Source organism: Battus philenor, unplaced genomic scaffold, assembly GCF_028537555.1.
Source record: "Battus philenor isolate CCGP_79_NKW_IND1 unplaced genomic scaffold, ilBatPhil1.0.hap1 SCAF_5, whole genome shotgun sequence".
NCBI lineage: Eukaryota > Metazoa > Arthropoda > Insecta > Lepidoptera > Papilionidae > Battus > Battus philenor.
Window position 1 is genome coordinate 10,104,427 of NW_027181715.1, and position 22,106 is coordinate 10,126,532.

The following is a 22,106-nucleotide window of genomic DNA, read 5'->3' on the forward strand; positions in this document are numbered from 1 at the left end:
TAAAATATTTAATAGTGCACTAAAATATGAAAACTATGTTTATAGCTGTTGAAAACATTACAAACAGCTCCTAGCGAAAGATATTTAAACACATCGAAATTTACTTTCACCTTATATTTTAAAGCTTACACCCATGATTGGCCAAAATTAAATAATATAACGTCAAATGGATTTAAAGCCTATTTAAAAAATATAAATATGTCATTGTCAACCCTTATGTCAAAATGTGTGTTGAACATATTTTTATGCTTGTTTATTAAATTTACCTAATTTGTTTATATCTAAAGTATAAATCGGAATTAAATTTATTATATTATTATTGAATATCAACAACATGGCAGGTAAACATTTTTTGGATATTTTATTTCGTTCCATTTACTAAATCGCGTGATCATATCAAGGAGGTAATAGATTGATGGCTATGGATTAATGACGTCAGAGAATACTTAATGCAAGAAGTACTTGAGTGATTATAACATATAGGTTATGGTTACATTTTTAAACTAAGCAAGTGTTAGTAAAGCTTAAATAGTTATTTTAGCCTTTAACGTCAGCAAACCATCGCTATGTCTATTTATTTCCTCACTAGTCTATCTTAATAGAAAAAATACATAAATATCGTACTCCTAGTACGCTTGCTTGCATAAGTTTCTTTAGTATATACTGTTAAATATCTTTATTGTATCCAATTTAATTCACTTATATGATATACATACAAAATATTGTAGTAATGAGTAATAACTGTTTATATATACACAATCCTAAATAAATAATTAAATCGTTTTAAATAAAGAATTATTAAAAACATTTCCCTAGCCCTATTTTATTTATCATGGAAAACTCAGAGCTAGCAGATATTTATACATTAAGAGTAGTAACAGAAAGTCAATTACATGTTTTTACTAAAAGGAAGAAATACGTTCCAGATTTAACCTTACAAATTGTTATATTATATATGATATCACGGTTAAAATTTTTTACAACAATTATATTAGAACTATAATAATAAATACATAAATGACAAAATTTTAGTTTATTTTAACGAATGTATATATCAAACAATAACTATTTAATTAAACATAAATATTAAACTATATACACTATCCAACTCAAAGGAAGAAGAGCGTCACTCTTAATCTTTTTGAGTGAGTGTTTGAAACACTTGTGCAAAAAAGGTCTAAGTTCGCATTGTATTGTTGAATTGGATGCTGGCTCTTACTAGAAATGCATTGCTGCTATAATTTGAGTTAACACGGGTAATATTCAGTAATCTCGGATTTGTCACGAGGTCGGCATAAACGCGAAACCAAAAAACCACCCAGAAAACGATAATCGATCAAATTCGCTAAAGACAAAAGATAAGCTGAATCAGAAATGCGCCTCACCTGAATTATTATTAAGGTTATAGGTAAGTTTTTGAGCGACATTGAATGAATCTCAGGAACTTCGTTTGGATATTTTCAAGGTTATCGAAATAAACATTGTAGTTTGGATTCCACGCCGGTGAGCAGTATTAGAGATGACTGCGGAAGAATGAACAATACAAAAAATTGATGGTTTTGATGCTTTCAAATGAAAAATGTAATCTCATAACAAATCGTAATGCTTAAGAAGATTTTGTCACAATGTCGGAGATATGTGTACTAAAAAGATGCTTAGTATCAAATGTTACGCCCAAATTTTTTATTGAATCTACTCTTACTAATGTTTTTCCGTTTAGCGTGAATGTGAAGTTAAATGGTCGATAATAATAATGGTCGATATATTTAATTCTAACTAGTTGATTATGCAATAATCGGTGAATCAGGTGAGATCGGATTAGAGAGCAATGGAATCACCCTCAGCTGAGTTGTGGTGCAGTACTTTCATGTCATCCGCGCGCAATATAATTTGTGAATGCGTAAAGCATTCGGATATATCGTTGATAAAGATTGTGACAACGAACGCAATTCTGGAAAAGACGAATGCTACTCTAGATGAATAACTGTTAAGCAACAGTTTGACAGTTAGTTGACAAGTTATCTACATACGTAGAAAACCATCTGAAGAGGTTACTTCTGAAACCTGCGTCTGAAAGTGTGCGAGTAGAAGTGCATGGTCAATTCTGTCGAAAGCTTTATATGGCTGTATATTACATCGAACTGAAGATGTTTAGACAATGCTTTTGGTAGATATTCACAACAAACGAAGAGTTCGTCATTTGGTTTCTTTTAATGTATAGAAGTAATGAAGGCGGCCATGCCAATTTTAGGAACTGATACTTCGCTCGGCAATCTTTGAAAAAAAAAGTGGCACTAGGATGGTGAGGCTTGTAGCACACTTCACGTTAAAAATTGAGGAAATATAACGGCCGGAAGATTTGTTAAAATCAACCGACGAGAATACTTTATATAATTCGTCATTATGTTTTGGTATTGCACTAACGTCTGCTGCGGAATTCTTGATATAAAATAATGATTCTCAATATTACTGAGAAGCAGGATCCCTGGTATTGCTGGCGCAAAAAAAATTGTAACTGAAATAGTCACAAAACATGTTACATATGTGTTCACCATTTTTAAAAGACTTTTGCCCCTTTTTGGAAGTTTAATAATAAGTATTGCTTACTTTTCTACTATTTATATAAGACCAGACCTTTGGGATTAATTGCTATGTTAGTTTCAACTTTTGTATTCAGAGAAGCTCTCAGTGTCGAGCGTTTTAGCATCTTTAAACAAAGCAAATGTAGTATAGTCTGGTACCTTTTATATTCAGAGTGCCATTTATTTGATTCTTTTCTTAGAATTTTAATAAAAGTTTTACTGTACCAGGCAAAGTATTCGGTTAAGGGAGTAATTGTCTATCTAGAAGACGGTAGATTTTCTACTGTGGCTTGATGATAAGAAACCTCTGGCACCAAAGGATCGCAGCAGAGATTAACTAGCAGTTTTCTATTTAAAAAGATCAGGTCAAGCAGTTTATTGTTTGCATTAAGGTATAAGTTATACCGCAGCAGATTGCAAAGTTGATTTTATCGAATAAGATGGATTGAATTGGACCTTTGACATTACTGAGCTCCAAAGAGCACCCATCGTCTAACAGAGACCGGTTGATAAAAGGAAGATTGAAATCGCGCAAGATGATAACGATAATGATAAGTTCTACTAATTACATTCAAATTCAATTAAACTTCACTACGTGTTTATATCTTTTTAAGGTCTAATAAGTTGTTAGTTTAAGAATCTGTGTGTGACTGTGGAACTCTTAACGCGTTTTTTTAAAAGCCTGCTGTCGCCCAATCTAACCTTAATAACATAATTTAAATGATTACTGTTCCTCTAATAAAGCATAGGTTCTTATATTCGACTTACAGTGTAGTAAATCAGGACTTGAGATATTGAACCGCTTCGGTGGACCTAAAGACAATACCATCATGACAATGTAAACATTCGAAACCATTAATAATATTTGTTTACAAACTGATTATTTTACCACACGATTACAAAAATATGCTTCACTGTTATAAATAATTTTTATCGATAATGTTATATGAATGAAAGCTTTAAAAGGGTGAAGGTGTAGCTCATTTGCTGTCAAAAATAAATTTCTGAAATAATAAATAACCTAATAAAAATATAGAAAGGAAAAGCTGTTTTCAAGATTTGGATAATTGCGTATAAAAATAAATTATCGTTTAATATCTATCACTGCGGACTCCGTACAGTCAGAAATTATTGGTCTGTCACTTCCCAATAGGAAATTACATAATTCACATTATACATGACGGTTAGAAATAGATGTAGGAACTTAGCCTTTTTGCTGACAAATGATCTATGCATTTACAACTTTAAAGCTTTTACACCTATAAGCAAAGGCACTGTATATGTCAAAACTGCATAAAACACGTAATGTCTGTAAAATGTTTAAATCTCATTTAACTGACACGGAGGGCTTTTATCTGCCCACCCAACAGTTTAAAGCACGCATGCATTAAAATAAAGCTTTAAAGTTCGAATGACCGATCAACTGTAATGTGAATCGTTCGAACACAAACGAGTGTTCATTGAACGACGTCGCTTGTTTAATTCCTAAATGATAACACTGCGTAATAATTCTCTCATTCGTCGACAGCGGCTACTCAGAAATCTGTGGTGCTTAATATTGCGTCAATGATTGACTTGGCTATTGGCTCACCGGAGGTAAATAATTCACATACATTCATTTATCTTTTTAAAGATCCTTAACAAATTGTGAGTGATTGGTTATAGGTGGAGAAGAGGTTTATGCATCGCTCATTTTCTATTAATGTATGACACGTCCTATAAAAAATCAATGGTTTAATAAATAATAATAATTTAATGATAATATAATAAGTAAAATGGTTTCAAAATTGGAATAACTACTTTTCAAAATCAATCACTATTTACTATCTGTCTCTGCAGATTATTAATACTGCTTAATTTAACCTGCCTATCCATTCCAATAAAAAATTACTAATATAAATTATTTCACAGTAACTACTACAGGTTGATTTGAAACAGTTGTAAAAGCTTTGAAAGCTGACAAATTCTGACATTCAACCCTTCACAACTTTTACACCTTTAACCAATATAACCAATCACCCAATATATATAGCAACAGATCCGACCGATTTTTGGCAATCCTAACTAAACGAAATAGACGTGTTACATTTTGAAGTAAATATTTTTTTTTATATTCTTAACTGAAGAGTAGGATTTTACAGGTGAAATCACAACATGAGTAAGAGTGCTCTATTGCTGGTACTAAAAACAAGTCTCCCGTTATCAGCAAACATTTATAGTAATTATTTAATCCCTAAGTGTTTCCTGTGTAAGTTGTCAGCCTAATTTGATATTCTGTGAAACAGTGAATGTCTTCAACAACTGTCTATCCTTCATTGAATTTGTAGTTGTCACCCAGCATTATAATATCAGTTAATAGAAGTTAATCAAAGCAAAGTCTACACCTATAAACGTATTTAAATTACCAAGATTATCGTTTTTTAATTTACAAATTACAAAAGCTGGCAATATAGATTTTTTAACCAATCACAAGCCTTTGTCATATAAGACCCTTAGTGTTTCCAGTGTTGCTCCATATCACAGAAATGTGGACAGTAAAATAAAGAAATCAATTATATTGATGGTTTGTATGTTGAGGAGGAAACTTGCAAATATCGTGGACTTACCCGCATTATTGTCTGCATTCTCTATTAGCTTAAGATCAATCACCTCTCGGCAATAGGTCATTTTAAAATTTTAAAGTTTAACAACGTTACATAAAAGAAGATTGACTCATCGTACAGTACATAACTCAAGATCCAAATCAGCCAACTTTGCGATAAAGTGATCAAGAGATAACTCTCACGGAAGACACTTAGTGTCTATACTGGCTACCATTAAAGACTTCCATCGCTAATAGACGGACGACTTTATTTAGATCGTCGGAAAATGCTGGATACTGGCCACTTCCAGCCGGCCTCATTGGATATCTATCGGGTGGCCTATGTTCAGCAGTGGACGGCCTGCCAAATGTTGATGACATATATTTCCGGTTCACGATTTTGGGTTTTGATATGTCGGTTACCTTAGGTGATAACAATTTACCATTTGTGAACAATGGCTATGTGATAAAATTAATAATCCGAAACCGTTGATTATAATTCAGTCTTCAACCACTAGACTTCCACTACTCAAAATGCTGAATTAAATACACAAAATTGGTAAAATAATAAAAATAGCAACCGCTAACAATACAATCGTAAGCATTGTTAAAAGTTTAGTTGGAATTAAAACTTCATGCATGACCCAGATTTTTCAGTGAAACCGTTTAGCGATTTGTAATTCGATGAAACCCTAGAGGTTTACTCCAGTAAGTAGGTTATTTTTTTTATTTTTAGGTTGGCGTAGTCGACTTTTGTATGCTCCACACTGTACTGCACTGTCTAGCACAGCAACTGCGCGTAGACACCAAAAACGTGGAAATTAGGGGCCCTATAGGCACGTTGCCCCTTGATAGGGATGTCAATAAATCTGTTTTTGTTACTGAATATGCTGTGGACACTGAAGGAAAACCGGTAAATAGACTAATTCTTTAAATTACCCACGATTAGTTACATCGTAATAATACAATTGTCGTATTTATATTTGCTGTTTTTGGAAAACCCGATATAATTTTAAGAAATATGGCGAAAGGAGAATACGAGAAAAATATATCTATTCAGTTTTTTAACTTCCCAAAATCTATTTAAAAAACTATACTTTCGTTTCATTTTTACAGACCGATGAACGACTCACGCAATCAGGTATCATTTTAAACATATTTTACATAGTGAATAGCATACGAATATTACGTACTATTCTGTAAAATAACTTAACATTACCAATGGCTTACAGGTATATATAATTATAGTACGTTTTAAGAGTATTAGACGAATACAAAATCATCAAGGTTTTAAGCAAAAGAAATACTTTAAAGTTAAATTTAATCTTGGTCAAGACAGCTTTTGAGGATAAAAATATATTGGGGATTAAATTATTCTAAATACAATAAATGTAATTTAATAAAACTGAATATTATTTTTTCAGCTCTTGCAATGCCTACAGGGACCATTGACAGTATTTTAATAGGTAATAACAAAGTATAGTGTAATGGATAACATAATATGAAATAAAATATGATAAAAATATATGAAATAGAATATAAAGTTTATTCGAGAATAATTTTTGCTTTTCAGTGGAGCGCCTCAATGAAGCTGGAACTCGTAAGTTCTTTGGAAATATTTCATAGAAATATTTAAATATCTCCATTTTAGTAATACATCTGTGTAATTATTTTCTTTGTTGCAGCTGAGGAGAAAACAGAACCTTCTCGCGGTAAGTTATAATACATTAAATTAGAAAAGAAAAAATTTTTCACAATCAAATTTCTGTAGCTGAGAAACATAACAGTAGTTGAGAAAATGTATGAACAACAAACTCTGTAAATTTATGGCAGTGTAACGTGGTCACTTTGAGCCACATTGTTGAGCTCACAAACACCCAACTAGCCATGGAGTAGGTTACGCTTTTGAATACTCTACGAGATCAAATAAAAAATGAGAAGATCCGTTGACCAACGAAAGTTACCGACTCAACTCATCTGATTGTTTAGTTGAAGTGGCTGTGCGCAGGCCACATAGCCGCAGAACAGATAGCTGATGAGGCCTCAAGGTTCTAGAGTATAGACCACGGACCAGCAATCACAGTGTATAACATCCAATTACAACACAGACGACCTTGTCAAAGTTGTCCTATTGGAAATCTTTGGGTGAAGCCTATGCCATTGGACGTCCCAAGGCTAAAATGATAATAAACAACTTCAACGTTCTAAAATTTTCTACATTAGTTTTGCAAGCATCAAAGCAATATAATCAACTCTTAAAACGAAATAATAAATATCCTCTTTTAATATTATTTAATTTTTGTAGGCAAACCCGCCGCTTCACGCAAAACTTTGACCGCAACCTCCAGCGCCTCTACTGAGAAACTATCACTTGTTACTATGAGCAAGTTTAACTTGCTGGAGGACATGGTAGAGGATCTTAAAGAGCGAGTATATGGCAGCATTCCAAAGAATGAAGATATCATAGAGGAAGTGAGGTCAATATCAGTAAAATAAACTTTTTAACTTTATAACATTTAAATAACTTTTAGAGAGTAAAAATAATGAACTCAATCGTATCAAAGGTCACAAACGAACCTCAAAGCAATAACGGATATGTGGACTTCGCTAAACGTGTCTTCGCGGCTAGAAGCAACGGAAGCCGGCATCACAAAACTTAGCTCTCTCATAGAAGATCTTGTTTCTGATATTGGCAAGCTACAGGATTCTGTAAAGGACGCTGCACAGGACGCTGCAAAGTAAGCAAATTTTATTATTACAATCACATCTAAAACACCACCCTAATAAAAATATTTATTTTAACAATAAAAAGAAATGTAAAATATAATTATCCCAAACCATTAGACAAAAGCATTAAACAAAACCATTAAACAAGAAACCATTAGAGTGTAAACATTAACATCCTTTCATGATAATTCAAAATGATGCAAACAACATGTGAGCCATTTTTCAATTAATTACAAATGTCTAGAGCCTTATAACCCTTTCTTTTATTACGTTTTAAAGGCGTAATACAGCGTTTTCATGTAAAGAGTTTATTCAATAAATACCTTCTTTTCCACATAATACTATATTATATCCTAAAAGATAAAAAATGATCCTGGTATAACTTTACTTAAGACCTCGGGAAACGGTAACTGTGAGACCTACAATTGTACCGGAACCACCAACTACACCGGTACCACCAACTACACCGGTTGTTATCCCGGCGATGAGTCAAGACCAGTGTGCCGAATTGATGCAAGACCTGCAACAGCTGAGAGCTGACCATGACGAGTTAGAGCGAAAATTTTGTACAGCCATTCAAGATTTCAAGCCGAACACAGGTAGGATTTGTCGCAATTCTCTTGTATATATTACCGCTTCACAAATTTTCAATAGCCATATATACGGAAACGTTTAAATATTTTGATATTCGAATCAAAAAACCTTCCTTAATTTTCTCCTTTTATATGAAAGTAATATATATATATATATATATGTGTGTGTGTGTGTGTTTGTGTAATAAGTTTTTTTATGGTATACATAATAAGTTTTAACATTTGCAGATGTTGTGATGCCCGGCGACATAATCAACCGGCTAATCGAGTTTGATAGGAAACTAAAAGAGTGCCATGACTCTGTCAACAAACAAGGAGGCGTTATGTCTGACAACGTAATTAATTTTTTTTCTTATCGCGCACTTAAAATTGCATAAAAAATATTCGAAAAATACTTTGTTACAAGTCTGTACATAACACAGAATTTTTCCCAATGTGCCATTTATAAAAATACTCATACAAATACAAAATACATTTATTTATTTGTTAAGAACTATGAAGTGATTCAAAAGGTCATCTCATTGGCTGTAAATCGCACCTAAATTTTTAGCAACTGCATCAAGTGCACGTTTTTCATATAGACCAGCCGTTTACGAGTTTTTAAACTGTTTGTTGCAAGTCATATTTCGGACTAAAAATATTGGAAGTTTTTTTAGAATATGATGACATATAAATAAAATAAATACATCGTTCTTGGGAAGGGGACAACACTTCTTAGCGTTCCAAGGATTGTAGATAACGGGTTCTGCCTGTCACCGAGTAAGTAATGCAAAGTGTACCTTCCACTTAGAACCAAGCTGCAAGTTTTTTAATGTTCCCCCTACCATGTTTGAAGCAGGAAGTTTACATTATTGGGTTTTTCTTTTATCAATATTTTAATTTTATTCATCATTTCCCTTACATTCTTCTCAATTTCTTTTACATTTTTAATCAGTCCTTCACAATCTCTTTTTCTTTCATATCTTTTTTCACATAACGCCTTCTTTCCCTTGTTTTCATTCCTAGATCACAGGTTAATACAGTATTAAAATTTATTTGACTTGTTTACTACTTTTATTTTCATTTTATTTTAATTTTTATTTCAGACATAACTTTCTTTCCAGTAAAACTCTTTTTTTGTCTAATCTGAATAACTTCATTTATACTGTTGTATTTGTACCTATTTCTGCTTGCATGTTTAACTTACCGTGGATCTTATCTGAAGCTTTTGTTTGGTCCCCGAATCTTATTTTGATTTATCGAGCACTGTACCATCTTTATTCAGAACTCTAAGATGACATTTGTCGTCGCCTATGAGGTAGGCAACATTTTCTTCCTCTATTCCCATATTCATTGCAACCTCAAAATCAAGGCGAAGCCCTCCTAATACAGGACATATGGCGATGGGGTGCACCACGGTCTGGTCCACTTCCAGGTCACAGATGCACGAGGGATTCTCCTTGAGTTTAAACTTATGCAGGTGTTCAGAGAATCCCCTGTGCCCCGTAAACATCTGGAATAAACACATATGCACCTGAACTTTTTGAAGTACACGATATGCTGATCCTGCGTCGGGGAAGAATTTCCTCGTTGTGGATGCCGTCGTTCCTTTCCGTACACCTCCTATTTCATCCGGCAAATGTGTTCAGCCTGAGCTGTCGCTTGACGGAAAAAAAGAGGACATCTCTCGTGTTTCGCTCGCCTCTTGCTCTTTAGGGCCGCGTCCTTAACCAACTTGTCCGCCGTCATTCTTGTACAACTTTATTGTCCGAATTTCTGTTCCCACCTTACTAAATTCTATCTAAATGAATTAAGCTACTTCATTATGATTCGAAGACTTGAAAAGTAAATTGGTAACAAAAACTTCGTACTCGTGTTCGTTCGAAAGACAAGACGCTCATCTTGGATCGCAAATTTTTAATTGAAAACTTTTGATTTGCAAACTCGCAACAACCATAGGGAAAACTAAAAAAGGATAACTAAAAAAAATTACATCTGGAAAAATACCCAAATTTGTTTTAAAAATTGGCTACGATTTGCGAGGTAGATATAGAATATAATATATTTACAGACCTAATATATTATTTCATGCAGTTTTTACATCGGTCGGCGAAAGTCTTTTCGCAAAGTACGAATAACATGAATTCGTAATAAAACCTCTATGGCTCTGCGATTTGATTCTAGCTGCTTTTTGGGAGATGAAAAGCTTACGTTAAAAGAATTAGTAATTTTTTATTTAAAAACTACTAAAACTTAGTTTTTCTTTCTGTCAAAATGTGAGAATCTAGAAAAGAAATAAGATACATTTTAAAATTTTACACATATTTATTTTATATAATGTACATTTATTTTTCACATATTCAGATGCTTATATTTTTATTTAGGTTAATTCATTGCAAGATCAATTGGAATATCTATCAAAACAAGTAACGTTATTGCAAGAAGCAAACAAAGACGCCGAAAAGGACTTACCAGGTATGCCTAGTTACGTGAATAAACAAACAATTGCCAGGCAATGTTTACCTTCTTATTCCTTTAAAATTATTTATTAATTTCGCAACATTTTAAACATCCACTGTCTATATAATGTTTTTTTAAATATATTTTTTTAATTAATCTTAACGGTGTCTAAAAACAAACGATTTCATTTTATTAGTTCCGGAGAGGATATATTATGCACTTCGAACGATAAGATTTAAACAAGATTCCAACCATACCTTAAAATCTCTTAAATCTACTGTTGAAATCCACTGATGAAACAGTGGTGCCCGTTGACACCAAGCAAATGCCGTGTCACACTCGCTGTCACACCATGTGTGTGTCACCTCACAAATTTCAATTTGCTCCCAACTTAATTCCTGCTGTAACATGCCTTGGTATAATGATACCCATTGACAATCGAAAATGAAATGACGCTTTCAACGCACCACTCTCTTATAACAGTCCTATAGGTATTTGTACATAAATATCTAAAGTCTCCAGCAAATATCGGAAGACGTAATACCGATGCATAAAAAAAATCCTCTTGTAATATGACTAACTTTATTGACAGGCCGAAAAGCATTAAACTTTAAATTTCTTGTAGAAAACAAAATTATAATTCTTATACCATTCTATAGGCCATTATTTTGCAAATTATGAAGATATAATCAAGCAACGTGATCTAACATCATAACTGTAACATATCAAAATACCACATCGCGGAAACGCCTTGTCACGATTCCACCGTAACGGAACGACATTTCTCAGGGTTCGCTGTTGTCTTCAACCATAACTGATCTTTTAATATAAAGCTCATATACAGTTTAGACGCCGACTTTGCATTTTATACTTACATAGAAAATTGAGATTCACGTGTATTTGAAATGTCTCTTAATGTTTTTTGCAGTGTAACTCTTTTATAAACAACATTTCCGAAACTAAAATTTTAATAACATCGTTCAACTAAGTTATCACTGGTGATAGATATTATATTTCATAGGCTCATATGTTAATAATTTCTCAGCTCCCGCGTTTTTCTTGTTTTCTTTTTTTGTCCCTATATTTGTTTTGTTGTTTTTTCTCCCCACTTTCTAAGACATATTGGTATGCAGGACTTATGAAGTTGTTCCAGACAGTCCAGGATATGCAAGAGGAATTGAAACTGGTCCACGAGACAGGACTGCAATTAGCCGCTGAGAAGGAAGATCGGCAAGCCCGTATAAATGTATTATTGTATCATTATTATAAATTTCTCTCGTCCTTTAAGTTTTTTGATAAATTGAATGACTACAACTAAGCTTCATTACTCTTCATAACGTTTGTAATTCGAATTGCATGCTAATCTGTAAATAAGAAATAGACTAAAATTTACGAACATATAGATGTTACGTTCCTTATTTGAACTTGTTTTAATAAATTAAATAAAATAACTGATGCTATCATTACAAGCACTAAGTTGGTTTTAAAAGCAAGCAAAACTTAAAGTCGTATGATAGTGAAAGAATCTATTATTAAATTCCACCGTTATCAACACATCAACACAAAGATATTTTTACTTAAATAACGCTTTAAAATGCAAAACATCAAGGATAAAATTTCCTTTTTTTAGGTTATTATAGAACAAATCGAAGTGTTGAAGACGATTAAATTAGATCGGGACGATATGACGGAAGCAATGGCTGAAAAGGCGGATCTACGCATGCTGGCTCGTAAGGTGTCGCACGACCAATTCGAGCTCGCCTGTGATGATTTATCCAGAGGATTGGATCATGCTCTTGGAAAACTCAATTTACAGGTACTCGACGTTTCTCGTATTTAATAAATATTTCCTATTTATTATGATTTGATTTACCAAAAGATTGTGTAATAATTATTTTCTCCATGACGCAAATCTTAAATGCCTATACAAAAATTTTTACACACGGTTACTACAATCTCTTTCATTTAGAATTTTTTACTTAATAAAATAAAAGAAAATACTAATTCGTATTTCCAAAACTAAATAAATTAAAAAAAAATACCGGTGACCATCTTAATAGATTAGTTTTTTCTCAATCGATCGATTTTGTTAACAAAAATGATGGACAGTTCTGTTAAATAAATAATTATTATTATTTTAAGGAATCGTTATGGCAACAAGCGCTGGACGATATCCAACGCGAAATTGAAATGAAGCTTGACAAAATGGAGCTATCGCCTGTGAAAGAGTTCTTTAATAACAAATTGAAACAACTGCAAGAGAACTTGAAACAGATAGCGTCTATTCGCAGAGCAGTTGAAGCCGCTGGAGCGAAGAAAAAGCTTATGAAGTATTCTTTTTTATTTCATATAATCTGTGATTTTATACTCGTTATATTACAATTAGGTACAATTCCAGTACTTAACGTAGATTTGGAAAATCAATTTAAAGTTGTTGCATGATTGAGTTACAAGCTAAATATTTCGAATCAATGCATTGAAAGCGGTGTCTTTTTAATGGCTAATGGAAAATGAGTAAAAATTTCTTTATTTCAACATAAAAAAATAAGTAAAAATCCTGCAGGCAGTGTTATCAAGGATTTAAACTAGCCAAAAGCTTCCTTTTCTCGACAAAACTATAGATATTATTTCTTGTATTATAGAAATAACAGCGCGCGCTTTTTCCAGAGATTTGAACTGTATTTCGTGTGACGCTAATGTCGTGATGCCTATGGAAGGAGAATCAACAATACCAATGGCAAAGCCTTTACCTGCTCATATGTCCATGAAGCCATACCTGACGTACGAATTGGGTATGTCATTCTTGTTTTATATTATATTGTATTCATATTTAGAAGGCCTGGTGCTACGTTTCTTTTTAATGAATTGGCTGCCCCGCCAGACTTCGTATTATTACAAGTTTTTGGCCTATTGCATTCTAATAAATACAATAAACAAAATAAAACACATACTTTATATTATTTGTAGTCTTTAATTTCCAATAATACGCAGCTGGCAAACTAGCGGGACTTTATTAATAATTATTTAAATTTTTACTATTTTTTTTTTTTAGTTTCATTCTATCGTATCATCTTTTGTTTATGTTGACGTCAAATGTTTGGTAGCCTCTTTCATTCTATGCTTTGAACGCAATAAACAAAGTGTACTTTTTACTGATTACTTTCAGTTTTTTTTTTGCCTCTATTAGAAGATTTCTTGTCTATTAAAAAAATTACCAAATTGGTCGAAACTACTTCGAGTCTTACGCTCAGCAACACATTTTGCTATTAATTTTATTTACATAGAATATTTTAATACCTTAGTACTTTCGGAGCAAGAGCTTTTTTTTTGTAGAGATTAAAATGATTGTTTTCGACTAATCCGTGCACTATGTAACTATTTACATATGAATGTGCATGAAGTAAATGAAATGAAGATAAGAGAACGTTGGTTAAAGACCAAGTTTAACAAATTCTTCATGGGTTTATGTATACGCACATATAATAAAGTTCCACCAGATATCCTACACGTTCCCCTTCATAGTTTTAAATCTAAAATCATTAATTTAAAAAAATTCAATTTTTTAATTTGTATTAGCGAAATTATTTTCACACATGTACAACTACTCATAGATTTTTGACTCTTTCCAGAATTTTCAATTATATGTTATAAAAAAGTAAAATATACAAACAAAAAAATTGCGTTGAGTTTTACTAAAACAATGAACTTGTTAGCGTACTTAATATTAAAAAAAAACTCGTAATACATTTGAATTTTTGTCCTTATCATAAAAAAATCATTAAGCTGGTTACAATAACCAATATGTTGGTTATATACCAAGTATATATTACGATTGGGTTTTCTCTAGTATCTAAACTAGGCCTAGCCTGTGTTTTGACACAAGGGAGTTCCTGTGTACCAAATGGAACATTATATTTACCCTAATTATTTGTATTATATGTAAACATACAAGTTATAGTTTTTTTTTTTCAATTAATACATAAATAAAAATTCTCAAGATAGATATTATAAGATACTTTTGATGTCGTTTTTATTAAGTAAGTTTATACATAAATTTTGATTGACTTTATTGTATAGGAATGTACCAAGAAAAGATGTGAGTCTCGCAATGTAAATCGCATAAAGCTGGTCCTGTAGGAACTAATTGGACACAGTTCAGAGATCCATCGCCGTCTCAAATGTTTAGGATCATAAAAAAGACTTTTACGCTCATTTTGTACGATATCCATTATAAAAAATGATCGCTCTGAAAGTACATCACACCAGGAATATAATTCTCCAGTGGGGAATTCGAAGAGTTTAAAATACGTAACTTTAAACTTGCTTACATTAGGCTCTTTCCACTTTGATTAAAAAATAGTTTTTCACATCTCCCTAAATCATACACAATAAGTCAATATAGATTGTGCCATAATATAGTAAACTGTTTGGATAAGCACAGGGTCCGCAACATGACGTAAGGTTTTAAATATAAATACAAGTTTACAGATCCCTTCCGTTACTTTTTTTTTTGCGAAATTTATGTAAGAGTTTGGTCTAATATAACACTAAGCTCATTAACAAAGGCAGCTCTTTCCAAGATAGAACAATTACTTTACGAGTCCAATGTGTGAAAATTATGATTATTGCATGAATGTACCTTAACAGTGAAATAAATTCCGGGATTTTATTACAATAGATACCAAATGTTACTTATTTAGTTTTTAACGTACATTTGCTTGAAGCCAAATCTTTGTGTGTTTTAAACTAAATTCGGCTTTGGTTCCAACCTAGTCTCAACTTCGACCTTAAAAAACCAATGTTGTAAAGATACTCATGTATTCATCAGAATTCCATAGAATCATCTGCCGCTGGCACACAAAGGGTGAAGATCTTTGGTCTTCAAGCTTGGTACCATCAGAATCAGATAGAGTGTGCTTTAACAATTTGCTGCTAGGTAGAGTTCTTTGTGTTCGTTGCATTTTTCTTAGGTTCAAAGTATTTGCAATGGAGGTCTCTAGTTATTACTTTTCCAAACTACCTTGAGCTCTACGAATGTACTACTGGACGGCACAGGAAAATCTTTGTTAATTTGGCGATTTCAAGATTGTGCGATAATACAAAAAATGCTTCTATCTTGCTTTAAAAGTAGTAGCAAGTCTTCATGTTTATGTGTGCCTGGTACTTTCAACAATACTTTTAAGCACTAATTTGTTCTAATAATTACAACGAGCACTGGGAATACGGTCCATACACTTTCGCGGTCAGGGCGAAACTGAAATTGAAAGTATACAATTAAATAAATCTTATTATGCATCCAAGTTTTTAGTTTACATTAAAATGGTTGATATTAAAATTTATACATGAAAGTTTGTTCGATTTTGTTTAAAAAGAGCAACTGTTGAGTTTGTGGCCATATCTTCTTAGCAGATCCGCCTTCCGAGCCGGTGGTAGCTTAATGTATGTAATGTATGTAAGATTTTGAATTTAAATTTGACTTTAATTGCAATGATATTTTATCTGTGCATTATAAAATTGCGTGCTAAATAAACAAGCGAGAAGCGGTACAGGAATTCCTGCTGTCAATGTAGTCGCGTGCCATCCGCACCATGTGACTGATTTCATTCGCGCATCATTTTATACGACTTTTCTTTGCATCCCCACGCAACTTGAGTAATTTATTAATTACTTTAGAGTTTTTTGCTAAGTGCGCCGTTGCGTGATCGTTACAGTTGACTCTTGTTTATTTGCCCGTTAATTGATATGTTTTGATCCATTACATTTCTTTTTTGACTAATCATAGCGTGTTCAGTATTTGCAAATTAACATAGGTCCAAAGGTTACTAATAAATAACTGCGACCTACAATTGTGCGAAGGTCTAACGTACGAAGTTCTTTGCACGCATTGTTTTTTGTATATCCGCCACAGTTAATTGACGGTGAATTGAAGCATCATGAAATGAAAGTCATTTTAAGATTCACTCGTTCCTTGTGAGAAAGACCCCAATTCGATAGAAATTAGAATTAAATTAAGCTCCCCTATGCAGTATGACAGACTTCAACTAAGAATCCACCACAAATTCAGATGGATTTTTTGTGAACAATTTCCAATACTCTTAAGTAGTAGTAGATTTTCAGCTTAGTTATTACTTAGGTGCCCCTAACACTGTAATAGGATTATTTTTAAAAGTTTGCGTCACTAAATAAACTTCCTAAATCAATGGCTTGACAATGAAGAGAAATTACTCGGGATTCTATTATAAAACCGTTACATACTTCTCTCAAAAGAGTTACTAATTTTACAAATCATCAATCAATAATCAATCAATAATTTAATACTATTGTTATGCACATAGACAATATTATAATGTACACGATATCGACATGTGTTGTTATAATTTTTTCTTCACAAAAATTTTATCTCAAATTAAGAAGTAAGAAAAGGACTAACATGTAGCTACTTCCGCAAATTAGCGGACTTGATATTAAGTTCGCCACAAAGACCTTTATCTTGGGCGGTCTATGTTTTGAATATAGACAAACAACTATTATAAAGCATCCATATTAGTTATTAATAATTTATTTCTTACCGAGTACATATTATAAAAATTTAATCGTTTTGTTCTTTCCCAAAAATTAATATTCCGAAGTGTACAAAACGGTCAGTTTGTACTAGGCCTAGTAACTTAGCGAGTTCGTTTTCTAAAACATATATCCTATTCGGCAATATTATAAAGCTTAATATATCAACTTTACTTACGTATATTATTTATTGACACAATAAGAGTTGAAAATAATGTACCAAAAGAAAATAAATTTGGGAAATTGTAATAGTAAACATCAAGTAGTAATTTACAAAATGTTACACAATAACGAATATCGCCCGACTCAAATCTTTCAGAATGATGTTTTAATTCTTTTATCAACTAAACTTAATTTAAATATGTAATTTCAATACATAAATTATGAATGTGTAAACTGTTTACAATGAATGTCGTTCCAAATATACTCACATAACTAAAACAAACTTCCACAAACGCACAAACTTCCGATAAATTGTTTCAAAGTAGCCATACGAAAAAAAACTTATTCAGCAAAATATTGACGCTACTTTGTATTACTGTTTTCCTAAAATATAACCAAGACAGAACCGTAACATAAGAGGCAGTGGAGAACAAGGTATACTAAAATAATAAAATAGGCATGCATTTTTCAGTCAAAAAATTTGTGAGTTTATGATTTATAATAATTAACGCTTTTTCATCTATTTTTTTAAAATAAGCTTTGACAACTATTTTTGTTTTCGATATCCTTATGACATCTGTCGCCCAAAACAAAACGTTTTTTTTTTGCGTTAAAGAACACGGGGGTAAGTAACATAACTATAAATTAACGAAGTAACAGTACACGAGAAACAAATAGTATTAAGAATGATAAAGTATCATTTTTTAAATGTTGTAAGCCTCCTTTTGCAAATAATTGCATAAAATAAGTAAAAGTTTGTTTTAGTCTGATGTGTCTGAAAGTTAAAAAATATAAAAAAAAAGATTAAGCGTCGTTGGCAGGTATTGGATCCACGGTATCCATTTATCTCTAGGTCAGAAGCAGTACTATGTACGAATTTATATATATCTTCTGTCAAGGCAAAATATAAGTATTTTTTTATTATACTGCAACGTACCGATACGAAACCCGAACCTTCTTTAATATTAGCTATAAACTATATATGGTTTAACATGTATGGATTAGTTGTTATAAGACTATATTGTCGCATATTTTCTATCACTAGATTCAATACGTAAGGCTCAATCAAGCAACTTGCCTCAGCGCAATCTGCACGATTGGGAACAAATCGACAAACAACCAAAGAGTTCTCAGAAAGTGCGGTAAGTTTAAAAATATTTTTAAATGTTTGGAATCACATAGCATTTTACTAAAATCTATCAGTTTCGACCTATTATTCAAAAAAGATTTTTTTTTTAATCTAAATATAATCTATTTAAATTCTTTGTTGCAGAAATATCCTTACCACAATTTACACGATTGGTTTTTTTTTCATAAAAACTTGTTTTTTTTTTTAATAAAATGTCTTTGTAGTGTATTACAAAAATTATTATACATATCGTTAACATGTTGTCGTCCTGTTTGCGCGCCATTACATTAGTGTTACATTTACAATACACTTACATTTAATTGTTGCAAACGCGTCATTGTTGATTTGTGTATGATAACAGAAAAAAGTAGTTAAATGATGAACCATGATTTCGGATGAGATATTAGCAAAAAAAATTTTAATTTAAGTAGCATATTAATATACTAGCTCTCTCCCGCCCGCTTCAAAAACTTTAAGAACGCTACTTCAAGCTCCTTTGCTAGAGCTATTTCGAAAATCTTCTTACCTGAATAAACTCTGCTCTACAAAAGAAATATTTTTACCTAATTTCCAGTTTTAAAAGATATCATGATGACACAGTACAAAGTTGGTCCTGATTGTAATCCCTTCAATATTTATATATATATATATATATATATGTATATGTATGTATGTATGTATATATATGTATGTATGTATATGTATGTATGTATATATACATGTGTATATATATATATATATAGAGAGAGAGAGAGAGAGAGAGAAAGAGAGAGATAGAATGAGGTTAGGATATAGACAACGGACTCGAAAGCCCCGCGGAGGACGTCCACCACACTACACCATTCCACAAGGTAGACAGACGACCTTTTTGGTAATCAGAAGACGCTGGAAATTTGTGGGGAATACCTACGTCCAACAGTGAACGTCTTTCGGCAACAATAATAAAAACATATCTTACGAATCTTTCAATTTCGATATGCCGATCACTTTATAATTTTTTCCTTTCCTGTCTTGTTTTGTACGATATTTTGTATAAAAAACTTAACATAGTAATCTTTACACAAAAGATCGGACACTGACAAACACATATGCAACCGCTACTGTGGCGGGTCGCACACGGTGACGACGCCTGCGCAACGCGTGGCGCGAGTTGGACACTTCGTGAAGCAATGGGGACCCGATGTCGTACCTCTGTCCTCTGGCTACATGACCGGCGAAGACGGCAGGGTACTTATCCATTGACATTAAAATTATATTCGTTTATGCAACAAATACATCGTAAGATTGAATCAGAAAGTAGATTTTAAGTCATACCAAAAAAATTGTTTATTTCATATAAAGTATAATGCCGCAGTAGTCTAATTTTGTATATTTAAATATCAGATAACCTTTTTATTTGATACTGATATAGTATCAAATAAAACGCTTCTTGGTTCAGTAAAAGATCTTATATATACTTATCTTTTAACGGATTATATTACAAATATATCTGATACCGTTTTTAATACCGCGTTAACTTTATCATATATTGTAATCTTTAAATTAACAAGTACTTTTAGCTTACTAGAATACGACGTGACGAGTAAAGAATTCATTTGATTGTATGTGATCCATCCCGGCCATGACAGCACCACATGTGGTGGTCATTAAACTGATAAATACACTACCTATGAAGCCCCTACGTTATCGTCAATGAATAAACTATACATACACTAAACAATTTATATATTTAGTCAAAAATGGGAAATTCCATAACGATATTTTTATTTCTGTACTTTTCTTCCGTATTTATTTAATCTTTCCTATATATTTTGGGTGTTTTTTTTTTGGATTCTAAATTAATTCATTTTAAATGTTTTTCTTTTAACCTTTTTATTAACTTTTCTAACAATTTTTAGATGTACAAAATTAGTACACCAGAGGGACAGGAAGCCGGTACTGGTAAGAATTTAGATTAAAATTATTAAAATGGTTCAAAAGTATTAAATAAATTAATAAAGCTGGTACCCCAAAAATATGGATACAATTAAGCTTAAAATAAGTTTCGCTTGTAACCTGTGCGGGTAGTGAAAAGTAAAACTAGCATTAATCTATAAAATTACAATAAAAACAAGTGATTTAGCAACTGTCAGCAGCACTCTCCGTTGCGAATTTTTAGTTAACTCTCAAAGAATGTTCTAAAAAAATAAGTTCATGAAAATTAAATGTAAATAGTCTGGTAATGTATTTACTTTTTAGATTTGAAGTTTTATCTTGTGTGTGTAATACGTTTTTTTTTCATTTTTAGGTGATGTTAGTGATCCTTGTACGCTGAAAACGACTAAAAAAGGCGAAATCCCAAAGGGAGCCGATAAGCGTGTCAATCTTGTAAGCACGGTATGCATCTTTTTTCGTAAGTAGGATAAGTGTATGGATACAAAATCACACTTTATCAAGTCAAAATTACTTAACAAAACAAGCTATGATGAGGTCTTCATTAATAGGTATTTGAAATTTTCAGCCATAATCTTTTTTATAAAAGTTTAGGCTAAACGTACTTAACTCCACACTCCACTGACGGCAAATATCACTAGTGCAAATAGTGACCATACGTCATTTTAAGGGAGCTGTATCTATTTGAACATCCAATATTTTTGTAACACGTAACATTTTACTTCATAATGCATTTGGGGGCATATTTAAATAAATAACATATATTTTTGATAAATACAGTTTATTCAAACGGTACCAAAATGAGGTATTTTATTCAAGACTTCTTTGTTAAGATACTCTGGATTGTTTTATCATTTTTTTTTCAGGAATGCCGGTGTCTAACGGAGGGAGGAAAGGTATTATTATAAAAATAGGATATTTCTAATTATGATTTAAATTATTTTATATTGACGTAAAAATTTGTTAATATTAACTGTTACAAAAGCTTAACCTACATTTTTATTCATCAACAAAACATAACCATGACTCATCGATAACACAAATCAAATGCTGTGAAGATTCAATGACTATTCAATATTAAAAAAAGTTAAAAAATATTTTATTTACAGGTTGTTTAAAGAAATGTTGAAGATAAAGCTGAGATTATACATTTTTGTGTAAATTATAATAATATACATTATATTATAATTAGATTTCGTATATTTTATGCAAATTTTATTATGTAAATAAATTATTAGTTTTTTCTATAACATTTAAATGGCATTAAATGAAACACGGCTATCTTTTGTTTTGATTTTATTTGGTAAAACATTTACCATACACTTCACTTGTACCTTAGAAAATAATTATCACTTAGACGTTTTAAAACTAAACAAATAACAAACCGTCTTTTACTTTCA

At 31.9% G+C, this 22,106-nt stretch overlaps 1 protein-coding gene across 1 annotated transcript; it reads left to right on the top strand.

Annotated features, from left to right (window-relative positions):
- Nucleotides 1-334: 334 nt before the first annotated feature.
- Nucleotides 335-21,969, top strand: LOC137929889 (putative leucine-rich repeat-containing protein DDB_G0290503). The gene is made up of 21 exons (XM_068773018.1): nucleotides 335-341; nucleotides 4,111-4,178; nucleotides 5,900-6,076; nucleotides 6,280-6,304; nucleotides 6,737-6,763; nucleotides 6,849-6,875; nucleotides 7,469-7,640; nucleotides 7,728-7,901; nucleotides 8,284-8,489; nucleotides 8,712-8,818; nucleotides 10,847-10,937; nucleotides 12,056-12,168; nucleotides 12,553-12,738; nucleotides 13,065-13,252; nucleotides 13,590-13,714; nucleotides 18,691-18,787; nucleotides 19,842-20,001; nucleotides 20,673-20,715; nucleotides 21,062-21,150; nucleotides 21,573-21,602; nucleotides 21,816-21,969. The coding sequence occupies exons 1-21, from the start codon at nucleotides 335-337 to the stop codon at nucleotides 21,822-21,824; spliced, it is 2,121 nt and encodes a 706-aa protein (XP_068629119.1). The 3' UTR covers nucleotides 21,825-21,969.
- The last annotated feature ends 137 nt before the right edge of the window (nucleotides 21,970-22,106 follow it).

Excerpts from the sequence above, each read along its gene's own strand:
- LOC137929889 (XM_068773018.1), top strand. Across the intron at positions 6,305-6,736 it reads TGAACGACTCACGCAATCAG|TGGAGCGCCTCAATGAAGCT; the intron begins GTATCATTTTAA and ends TTTGCTTTTCAG. Across the intron at positions 18,788-19,841 it reads AAGAGTTCTCAGAAAGTGCG|ATCGGACACTGACAAACACA; the intron begins GTAAGTTTAAAA and ends TTTACACAAAAG.